The 11,292-nt window shown below is 40.3% G+C and overlaps 2 protein-coding genes across 2 annotated transcripts in view; one reads left to right on the plus strand and one right to left on the minus strand.

Moving 5' to 3' along the window:
• The window catches only part of EIF2AK1 (eukaryotic translation initiation factor 2 alpha kinase 1), a 36,079-nt gene extending 24,816 nt beyond the window's left edge, over positions 1-11,263 (plus strand). The window contains exons 11-15 of the mRNA XM_059716711.1: positions 918-1,024; positions 6,501-6,639; positions 6,738-6,817; positions 8,282-8,515; positions 10,872-11,263. Coding sequence (XP_059572694.1) covers positions 918-1,024; positions 6,501-6,639; positions 6,738-6,817; positions 8,282-8,515; positions 10,872-11,003 — 692 coding nt within the window. The 3' untranslated portion in view covers positions 11,004-11,263. The remainder of the gene's footprint in view (positions 1-917; positions 1,025-6,500; positions 6,640-6,737; positions 6,818-8,281; positions 8,516-10,871) is intronic.
• ANKRD61 (ankyrin repeat domain 61) lies at positions 1,069-5,391 on the minus strand. Its single transcript, XM_014610721.3, has 3 exons — positions 5,053-5,391; positions 3,283-3,377; positions 1,069-2,505 (listed from the first exon to the last, which is right to left on the minus strand). The coding sequence occupies exons 1-3, from the start codon at positions 5,281-5,283 to the stop codon at positions 1,566-1,568; spliced, it is 1,266 nt and encodes a 421-aa protein (XP_014466207.1). The 5' UTR covers positions 5,284-5,391; the 3' UTR covers positions 1,069-1,565.
• Positions 11,264-11,292: the final 29 nt, after the last annotated feature.

The raw sequence follows: 11,292 nt of genomic DNA on the forward strand, positions 1-11,292 counted from the left end.
GATTTGACTATAGATAGACATAACTTGTAGCTAGTTTTTAAAAGAGAGGGAGTAGCCACTTGAGAGAGCATATTGGCTATTGTACTGCAGCTGCTATGTCTGCATGAGCCAATAGTGGTACAAGTGCTGAAAGTTAGCATTAGTACTTAATAGGTTCAAAAAGAAATTGACATGCATAATGAGAACATCTACGATTAGATTAGATTTGTTGTTGCTTTTAACTATACAAGATAAAAACAGACAGGGAATTAGAAAGAAGCCTCTTCTGTGAGGTTCATATTGGTATTCATGCCCTTCTTTGGAACCATTTCCTTTTTTAGTTTTGAATTTGGAGTATTCCTGTCTAGAATCAGATGAAGGTTTATGGACCCACGGGTAACATCACACTAGGCATTTTCAGAGAACAGCAGTTAATAAAATTAAAAAATCATATAAATAGTTTTACTTTTTTCTTGGCATACTTTAATGGTAAAATGAGTGGAGAATAGTCTTCCTACTATATTTTAGAGATTGTTCCTTGTAAAACCCCTTTGCTGAACTGGGTTTATTACTTACTTGTGATGAGGAGAGTTTGTGAAGTAACTAGGTTAGCCAAGCTAAGGATAAGCTGCTCAATAGTTTGCTGCAACTTTTATTTCAAAGGGTGCTGCTTTTCTAATAAGCTGAACAGGACCACTGAATAGCTCCAACTGAGTGGAGAAATGGTGCTCTCTGAAGTAAAAGCAGCAGCAAAGTACTGAGCAGCTTGTCCTTAACTTGGCTCATTGTGAATTAAGCAGGTTGCAAACCACCTGGGCATGAATGATCTGAGTTTTACTGTAGTTTTCTGTATTGATTACAGAAAGTCCATATTTAACCTTTGCATTTCAATGTTAACAAAATTAGTTGAAATAATTAATATTTTAAATTGTTTTAAGGTCCTTACCATCTTGTGGATGTCCACTGGACCTCAAAAATTTTTAAAGAGCTGCTAGAAGGAGTGTACCATATCCACCGCATGGGAGTAATGCATCGAGATATTAAAGTAAGTTAAAAATCATTATTAAAGAGGCTAAAGAAGGAAGAAACAGTCTACATTATGGGGGCAGTGATAGCAACTCTATAGCTGAGGTTTATTTGAGCTTTGTGTGAAGAATATATGACAGCCTTCCCAATTTTACAGCACATCCTTTTTTACAAATGAATCATAGAATGTGTCTTGCTTGTTCCTACTTTAACTGAAAGGACCATATAAAACAAAGTGAATGTCTTATTCCCACCCATTTACTTTGAAACTGTTTGCAGATCTTGCTCTTAAAGTGTTGATTACAGAAGAAACCAATAAATATAAAACAAAATGAAACACCAAACATTCTGGATTATTGTAATTAAATTTAAGAGAGGTTAGAGTGGCTTTAAAACATGCAGCGTTGGTAAGTGTCATGGTTCAAGTTTAATTTTTCATTAAAGTTTTGGAAACAACAGCATTTCAGTGTGCCTTCTTGTAACTAATTGTGTCATAAATATTGAACGAAATATTTCAGAACTTTTGAACTTTGTGACAGTTAAATCATGGGCTTCATTTGCTAACGTTGTGTGAAGTCCTGGTAAGTGTACAAAGAGTTCCACATGGATACTGGGAGTTGGTTTTTCAAGTAATGTTTGTTTTTCTCCCCGTATATTCTTCTGACAGTGATTTTGCAGATGTCCTGTAGGGACAACATAGTTTTTGACAATCTTACGAGAAATTCTTTTTCCTGTTGATATTCTGGAAACAGAAGTCCAGTGGGTAGATCTCCATGATTATTGGTTAATTTCAAAGGATATGAGAGGTTTAACAACTTGTTTAACAGTGGTACACGTTTCATATTTGACTTATGCTGAAGAAACAGAAAAAGTGGAGATTGCCCATGACTTGTTAAACAGTTAACATCTGCTTTATAATCTAGCAAGAGATCAACTATTTCTTTTCTGCCTCCTGAACAAGCATCATGAATAACTGTGCGTCCTTCACAATCCTGGGTATTTACTTTGGCTCCCTTAATTAATAGTAAACGGATGCAGTCTATATCAACAGCTAAAACTGTGCCTGCTTTGGATGATGCAGAGCACACTGCAAGTTGAAGGGCAGTTTTTCCATAAGTTGGAACAGTGCAATTTATGTTTGCTCCGCAGTTGATTAAAGTTTCCGTTACCTCTTTGTTCAGTAACTCTGCAGCTGTGTGAAGAGCTGTCTTGCCAGACTCATCCATCTCGTTTATGTTAGCCCCATTCTCTGTAAGAATGGATATAGCTTGTGAGGCTCCAGAGTATAGGGCTAAATGTAGAGGGTTGTGTTTGTAATAACTTCCCATTTCATGATTTATCTCGGCTCCCTTTTCACACAAGATACGGAGACACTTTTCTGCATTACTTTGTGTAGTTGCTAGGTTTCTCTGAAGTCTGTCTAGGATGGCTGTCCCTGTTGAATAAATATTTGGCCAGTGGAGCAGGAGGAGATGGAGTGCTGTGTAACCTCTGTTATCTCTATAATGTAAAAGGTAATAAGTTAATTCTGCTTCTTCAGTAAACAGTGTAGCTTGCATATACTAAATACAACTGAAAATCCAAAGAAATATTTTAAACAGGGAAGATAGTTCACAACTATTGAATGGGTAAATTGTGGCCTAGTGGTAGGTTCCACCCCACTGGTTGACAGAACGACAGATTCTAAGGATTGCCAAGACCCAGCAGGAGTTCAGAACAAAGGGGAAGTGAAGGAGCAGTTTGCCATTAATTTGTGGCTGTTGCCCTTACCCTTTCCCTCCATGCAGCCAGTCCTAGAGCTAGCTGCTCTTTAGGCTTCTGTCCTGTCTTTTATTATGCTAGGCTTCAGAACTTCAAAACAAAATTTGGGAACTACTGATTTCTGTTATTCGGATTAAAACCTATTTTTGCCATTTTTTTTGCCTATTTCATTTTCAACCTGTGAGCCATATTGTCTTATTAATTTGAAGCCAGGGTAGCTTAAATGTATAACAGCATATTCGTATTGCAGTCCTGATTTGTATAATGCATCTAACTCACTGCAGGCACAGGTTTCTGCATATGACAACTGAATCTAAATGAAAAATTAAACTCCTGTATTCAAAATTATAAACTTAGATCATTTTACCACATATTTAAGGGAAAACCAGTGCATTAGCACCTGGGGCACCTGAAATCCTAATAACTAAATAAGTCCTAAAACTATATATGAATAAAATTATGCACTGGTGTGCGTTTTGATGAAGTGTAACATGAGAGCAACTACATATTCCCCACCTTATTTTTGGATCAGCACCAGCTTCTAATAAACACTGCAAACTCTTTTTTTTTCTGTATTTGGCAGCTAAATGAATTGGAAGTATAGGCTGGTCCTGCATGGAACAAAAATTACATAAGTATTTGGTACTGTACCTCTGAGTTTTGTCATCTAGTTCGACTTAGAAAATAAATGAATTTAGTTAGTACAATTTCCGATGGACAGCTCCTGGTAACACTTAACGTTATCCAAACTTTCTTGGTCTTTTGATGAATAAGAGCAAAAGGGGACATTTGCCTGAATGGTATTGGGGTACTTTTTTCTGCCTTGTATAGATTGTAGAATTTGGTACATGAAGATCTGCATAGATTGCAGAATTTGGCACATGAAGATCTGCACATGGGCATCTTGCATGTGAACTAAAAATAATCTCAATTTTTGTTCCTTTGTGACCCTGGGAGGGAAGAAGGAACTCCTTTGTGACCACATAAACCAACTGTGTACGAGGTCCAGGTCCCAGAGTGGTTATGGGAGGGGGAAGGGATCTGTGTTTGGTAGATGTCACTGAATGTATGGAAGCTGCCCTGAGCCTTTGTTGAAAAGGGTGGAATATAGATGGAATAAATAAAATAAATAATATAAATTTCATGAGTTTTCATCTGCAAGCAAAATGTATCCTACAGCATTTTGTTCATAATACCTTCTCTTACTCTTCTAGCTTTGCAAGTGGGAGCTTCTACACAGCTGAAACTTGTGTCTGTAACGCAGCTTGACTGGTCATTACATCAGGCACAGCAGATTTGTTTTCTAAGTGAACCACTTTGGCAGTGTGGGAGCAGTTGAAAGTTAAAAGTAGACTTCTCTGACCCTTTCTGCTAGCAGCTGGGATTGGGAAAAAGGGAGAGATGTAGCAAGATGCCTTAGCTGTTTTGCCACCATACTGCAGGAAAGCAGTGTTTTTATTGGTTCTAATTCTTCTAATATTGCAGTCAAGCTAGTCAATTTGTTGCTTATGCTGCAGTATTAGGTAGGCAAAAAGAATTAGAATACAGCAGAGTGGATTTGTACAAACGGGCATAATATTTACAATGTTCATGTTGGCTTACGACTCTTACAATACTCACACAGGATTATCTAAAGCTGTACTGAGCTGGCAGCTTTGAGTATCATTACTGTTTATTTAATATGAACTAGACCCCTACATTGAACGAACCAAAGTTTAACACACGCAACACATTTAAAAAAAATGCAAGTATTGATTTTGAAAAATCCAACTTTCTCAGGATTGCTTCAGTTATAAAATACCTGTTTCTGACCTGGGCCCACAGCAAAAATTCAGGATATTTAGTGATTGGAGACAAACCTTTTCTGTTAGAAGGTATAAGAATAAGTGTGACAGATGCCTTGTAACCTGTCCAGTCATAACCTGACTGTATGATTCAGCTAAATTGCTGACTTAAAGTAAGTTAAATATTAGGGTTGTAGAACTTGTGCAATTTTTTCCCTTTACATATTTATGAAAGGGGCTCCTTTTTTTGGATTAGATGTTTTATTTGGGAGTATTTTTTTTAACATGACACTCCTAACTCTGGATTTAAAATTCCTAAATAAATAGTCTGGTTGTCAGGTGCTGAGTCTTTCCAATATAGATTTGGAAACCTGACTTGAGGCCCCCATTTCTTAAAGCTTGATTTTTTTTGATGACGCTTAATGAATTAACTGAGTTTTGTTGTGAATTTTAAGATGGTATGATTAAAAAAAAAAAAAAGTGATATCAATCAAGTAGTTACCTGGGCTGACAGTGGTCTGCTGCACATAAGGTTATCCCAAACAGTTATCGGTTCATTGACAGGATGGTATGCTAGTAAAGCTTTAACATTGGTGCTATCATCTTTCATTATGGCTTCATATAATTTTGCCTGCAGTGGATTACATGCCTTCTGCCCCAAGGAAGAAAGTGTGTAAATGAAAGGATTGGAGTCAGTTTTGGGTGTACTGGCTCCCTTGGTTATGTTACCCATGATAAGAGAAATTTACTTTCTGTAGGGAGGATCCAGAGTTGGGAAAAAGATAGAATTTCAGAATCTGCATTTTTGGAACAGTTGCTCTTTGTGATGTTGCAGGATGACTGGTTCTAGAACCACTTTAAAGTCACTGCTTTTAAAGTTACAAATATCAGTAGAACCTGACAGGTATCTGAAAATGTTGCCATGTGCTTGACAAAAGTATTGACTATGGTGTAGTTATAAGCAGTTAGCATTATCCAGGTGCTTTTTGTAACATTCTGAAGGCACTATAAGATAATCCAAGATTAAAGATGGGAGATACCTTCAATTACTGTATTTCTATTTACTGGCATAGGAATCATCTGTGCAGCACATCTGTATCAAGTAATGGGCCTTTTGTTTCCATTTTTGGGCAACTTCCACATCCTAATAGTTTGGTGTGCAGATTTTTTGGTACACAGTCTAACTTTTCTACTGAATTTCACACTATTTTGCTCTTTATTCTGTGCACATAAAATACCCTAAAAAATCCTTTTCCATACTTGCTTTCAACTCTTATACATTTACAAATGATCGACTAGCATGTGCCTATGCTCAAACAGTCACATAACCAAATGGCAAATCATAGTTTAATGTTTTCATGTTAGTGTTTTCTGGTTCCCTATCACTTGCTGTCATTTGAATCTCCCCGGTTTCGTGGTGTCTTTTCAATGAGTTGCTGTGATTACATACACTGTTCCAGATCTTCTCAATATGACTGGTGACTGGGACTTCTTTTTCTATTCTGTTACACTTCCGTATACATAGAGCTCAAAGACATCTTAAATACAGTTTTTGATCACCACATTATATAGCATATGCTCACATTTGTCCACAATCACCTTAAATTTCTCTTAACAGTTCTTTGTTTTCTCCCTCCTATTATAGTTATGTTTTGTATTCCCATTACAAGCTTGCATTTTTTCACATATTCATTTTTCTCTAGCTCCCTCAGTATTGCTTTCTTGTTCTATTAGTGTTTGTAAAACCTAGCTTGGTGCTCTTAGTCACATGTTTTTTCTTAAGTCATGAATGATAAATAATTACTGATGAAATAAATAATTACTGATGAAATGTCTTGTTTAAGTTTAGATCCCTAAAAAGTATATAGGATACCTAAAATTGTGAAATAGTTGTATGGGATTTCATGCTTCTACAATTTTCTTTTAAAATAAACATGTCTTTTCTTGTAGCCCAGAAATATCTTTCTATATGGATCAGACCATCAAGTGAAAATCGGAGATTTTGGGCTAGCCTGCAGAGAGATCCTACAGGAAGACACAGACCACTGGTTTGAGACAAAAGGGGAAAAATATAATGAAGAAAAACACAGTAGGTTTTCAAAATAAAAATAAGCAGTGTATTGCTGAAAATATTAGTCTTTATCGGTTTTTGTAATTAAAGCTGTATAAATCAATTATTTGTTGTAGGACTAAGACACACTTCAGGAGTGGGTACTTGCCTGTATGCATCACCAGAACAGCTGCAAGGATCTCAGTATGATTTCAAGGTAGTGATTGTTACACAAAGCATCTGGTGAAACATACTTTTCCATGACGCATTACAGCTAAGTACAGACAGTCAAAAAGCCTGAGGCTGAATCTATTCAATCTTCACAGGTTAGACTAGGCTGTGCAGATTGAACTGATAAGCAAGTGAACAGACATTCATTTTTGATTCCAGAAATGCAGCCACATGCCTGCAGTGGCCTAGGCCAGAAGCCAGGGGGCACTAGAGCACACCTCCCTGCTCAGCTGAAACAGACAGCTTGGGCCAAGGAGAGGGACTTGCGGGCTAGGTTCAAAGCATCCTGGGATGCCAGGGGACTGAGAGTTAACTTGAATCTGGAGGGGATCTGGGATAGAAGTTCAATACACCTATTTAACCTAAATCAGTTAAGTCTGACACTACATCCATCCAGGTTTATCTTAAACCAGTTTCAGCCATTTTAAAAGCAGTTTATGTGCACTTAGATTTGAACTGGTTTCTGATCACTTATACTGGTTTGTGTGTAATTTCTGTCCCTAGCCCAGGTGACCCCAACATTTGTAGCTTAGATATGTACTGCAATCAGCTAGATTTTATCTGTCCCCCCCCCCGGGACCAATTTTAAGTTACATTACTCTTACATTTTTTTTAATAAAACAGATTTATATACAGGCAGTCCTTGCACTTACGGCAGGTTACGCTCCTGAAAAAGGTGCTGTAAGTCTAAACGGTGTAAGTTGAATCTGATTTTCCCGTAGAAACAATGTTATAATAGGGGGTTATGTTCCTGACCAAGGGCCTGATGCCCAACTTTTTACAGAAATGACCATAAACACTGTATTTAAATCAACTATTTAATCAACTATAAACGATACACCCTGTACAGTACAAAAGCTTTCTAAAGTGTACTGTATATAAATCGATTAAACAGGGCAATACAGTAACTAATCACATAAAATGTTATTTAATCAGAAGGTGAAGGAACACCTTCATCAGGGTCATGGAATTCAGAAGGGCTTCTTGGGGAGATTTTTGGGGAGACTTAGGGCCACTTGATGGCTTTTTGAGAAACTGATCCAGGGATGTTTGTTTCACTGCCCTCTTTTTCTCATTGTAAATTTCCCTATAGTGCTGTAAGTGCAAGGATCCAGCACTGTAAGTAATACCATGGGTGTAAATGGCAGAGCGTTGCACATTTGAATCGCCCTAAGTCGAAACGTCATAAGTCAAGGACTGCCTGTATGTTTAAAAGTATGATTTTGATAGTTAAGAGGAACCAAATCAAAGCCTACTGGATTTAAACTAGCTTATAAATTTTCTGTGTTAATTGGTATGCTATGGGTTCCAGTCCTGACATTCTTTTTGCACTTCCTGTAATGAGGCCATTCAAATAAACACTAAAGATTCTTGAACAAACTACAAAATAGGCATCTTTAAATTAAAGATATTTCAAATCAGCTAATACAATTATTTTCTCTTCTTGCAGTCAGACATGTACAGTCTGGGTGTAATTCTCTTAGAACTCTTTCAGCCATTTGGAACAGAAATGGAGAGAATTGAAGTTCTAACAGAGTTGAGGAATGGTCACATTCAAAGTAGCTTTAGCAGAGAATGGCCAGTAGAAGCTAAGTATATTAAGCTACTAACCAGTAAAGTATCATCGCAGAGACCAACTGCTGCTCAGCTACTTGAAAGTGAATTGTTTCATACAACAGAAAGAGTAAGTTATTACTTACACTGTAAAGCATAAAGAAAGTATACAAACTAAACTGCATTTCTTTTTCCCCCATATGTCCTCGTGTCTATTTTTATCCCATTAAAGAAGATAACGTAATGATGGAACAAGTGTTTTTCTGAGCTGCTGCATAGAAGTAGGCTGCACTTATAAATGTTTATAAACTAGCCAGGACTAAAAACATAAGCAAGCAACAAAGTTATAGAGTCACTGAACTCACACATATTTAAATTAATTCTAGTCACCTGAATAGTTTTGCAGGATTCTTTTTTCCCCTTCCTCACTAGTTACAGAAGCAATTTGATTCTGATTCTGCTGATGTGGGGCTACACTATAGCCCAGGGGTGGGCAATTATTTTGGGCGGAGGGCCACTTACTGAGTTTTGGCAAGCTGTTGAGGGCTGCGTGGGTAGCCCTGCCCCGTGACAGGTGCCCTGGTCACCATCTCGGGACTGGACATCCTGCCTCTGACCTTTGCCACCGGAAGTCCCTCCCCTTGCCCCTGGAAGTACTTTTTTTGGGGAAGAGGGTTAGGGGAAAAAAAACAAGTTGCATACTAAAAATCAAACAACCATAATAATATCTTTTAATTTAATTAAAAATATATATATTCTTGTCCTGATGTGTTAGTGTTGTATATGCAGAATTGCATGTGGGGGTTTGTGGGGACGGGACGGAAGTGGGTATGGGAGCCATGTAGTACAGAGTGGCTGGCTGGCAGACAGGCAGGAAAGTGGGGAAATGTGGGGGTGGAGAGGGGAAGGGAGAGTGGTAGCAAGCGGGAGCCTGCAATGTCCCAGGGCCAGCACTGGCAGGAGGAGCATGAGATGTGGGCTGGCAGGGGTCTGTGGAGCCAGGCTGGGCTGCCACCAGCAGGGTGGAGCAGTGGAGGAGCTGACCTGGCTTTATAGAGCCCCTGCTGGCCAGGATTCTGCACTCCTGCCTCCCAGCTCTGGGCCCCACCGGCGCTGGCTCTGGGACGCTGGTATGGGCCCCACATTCCTGCTGGCTCCTGTGCACTTGCTCACTCCCAATCCCCCTGCCCCAGCTTTGCAGTACAGGCAGGGAGCAGCGCACAGACCTGACCCCATGCTCACCCGGCTGGACTGAGCAGCAGCAGTGGGGAACGAGCTGGTGCTCAGCGCGGGGGAAAAGCGGCCGCTCCCCCTCCCTGTGGTCGGTGCCCTATGCTGCAGCTGCTCGGAGCCTGCATGGGGCTGCCTGTGCCTGCTCTCCATTGCTCCATGGGGCAGTAGTGGCAGCGGAGTGGCAGGACAGCCCTGCATGGGCTTCAAGCAGCTGCAGCAGGAAGCGCTGGCCATGGGGGGAGAGGGGAGGGCGCGGGGGGCACCATTTCGTTCCCCCCTGCCACTGCTCAGTCCAGATGGGCGAGTGCGGGGTCAGGGCTACGCACTGCTCCCTGCTTGTACCACGGGGCTGGGGCAGGGGGACGGAGTGAACAGGTGCATGGGAGCCAGTGGCAGCTGGGGCCAGTCCTGGCAGCGCCCAGAGCAGGGCAGCAGGAGTGCAGGATCCCATCCAGCAGGGGCTGTATGGAGCTGGGTCAGCTTCCCCATCTCCTTGCTGGCGGCAGCCCAGCCTGGCTCCAGAGACCCCTGCCAGCCCATACCCCAAGTTCCTGTCACCCTACTTTGTGCCCCACTGGTGCTGGCCCCAGGCCACCATCCCAAGCCCCTCACCTGCATGCCATTTGCTTCCAATCCCCCCTGCACCTGCCTTCTCACCCACCTGCCAGCTCCCAACTGCATGGCCAGACCATGGAGTTCAGCAGGAGGTGGCCCAGCCCCAAGGACTAGAGCAATCCCCGTGGTCCTCTTCTGCCTCGCCCCCCTCCCCTTAAATTTCCCATGCTACCACAGCCACAAACAGCCCCGCAGTCCCAGGTCAGAAGCCAGCTATGGCTTCCCCCCTGAGTTCTACTGTCCCCGGCTGCTGTTACCTCATTCATTTTGTAAATAGTTTAGGGGCTCCGTGGGCTGGATAGAACAGCCTGGTGGGCCAGATCTGGTTCACACGCCATTATTTTGCCCACCCCTGCTCTAGCCAGTAACTGTACAACACTTCAGACCTTTTCCTTTAAAAAGGTAAGCTCTCTGTTACTGTACAAAAAGGGGAAAAAATTATCTTCCAATTATTTCAAGTGTTAGCTACTGTTACATCTACCAGTTCAAGTTATACTCTTATCTTCAGTGCTCTAGACAATTTCATTTTCCTGTTCCCATTCCCTTAAAAAATGACTAAACTCCCCCAGCAAAAGAATATGATAAGTGAGAGCCTGTTTCTGTGTAAATCTTAAGTAAAATAACTCTCTCTCTTTCAGGTAATCTGCATTTTGAAGCAGAAGGTAAAACAGAAAGAAGAAGAAATTGAGAAGCTTAAGGAGAAAATAAAATGGCTTTTAAAAGAAAGAGATCAGAGAGCAGAGTACAAAGAGCTTGGTTCTCCAGTTTAAGTAAAATTGGAAGTCAAATTATGTATATACTGAGATGCTAGTGTTTTGACACTAAATATGTTTTTATATATTTAAATGTAAGGTGTCCTGCCGGATCTTTCAGACAATTGCTAACCATTGCATCACAAGACACCACGTCTTGCTTTGTCTTTTATCTGGAATTGCCCTCAGCTTGTTTAAAATACATTTTTTAAAAGGATCATGTTTGTCTTTATGTTAATTAAAGGGAGTTTAAAATAAAAATACTAGCCTAGTGTTAATAGCAGATTATTTATTATAGTAGAACAAG

Source organism: Alligator mississippiensis, chromosome 13 (assembly GCF_030867095.1).
Source record: "Alligator mississippiensis isolate rAllMis1 chromosome 13, rAllMis1, whole genome shotgun sequence".
Classification (NCBI taxonomy): domain Eukaryota; kingdom Metazoa; phylum Chordata; order Crocodylia; family Alligatoridae; genus Alligator; species Alligator mississippiensis.

Bases quoted from the DNA above. Each gene is read 5' to 3' on its own strand.
- ANKRD61 (XM_014610721.3), bottom strand. From the start codon at position 5,283: ATGGGTAACATAACCAAGGGAGCCAGTACACCCAAAACTGACTCCAAT. The intron at 3,378-5,052 runs GTAACTACTTGA...TGTTCCATGCAG, and splicing joins GCAGACCACTGTCAGCCCAG to GACCAGCCTATACTTCCAAT. The intron at 2,506-3,282 runs GTGGGGAATATG...TTTACATTATAG, and splicing joins GGTGCTGATCCAAAAATAAG to AGATAACAGAGGTTACACAG.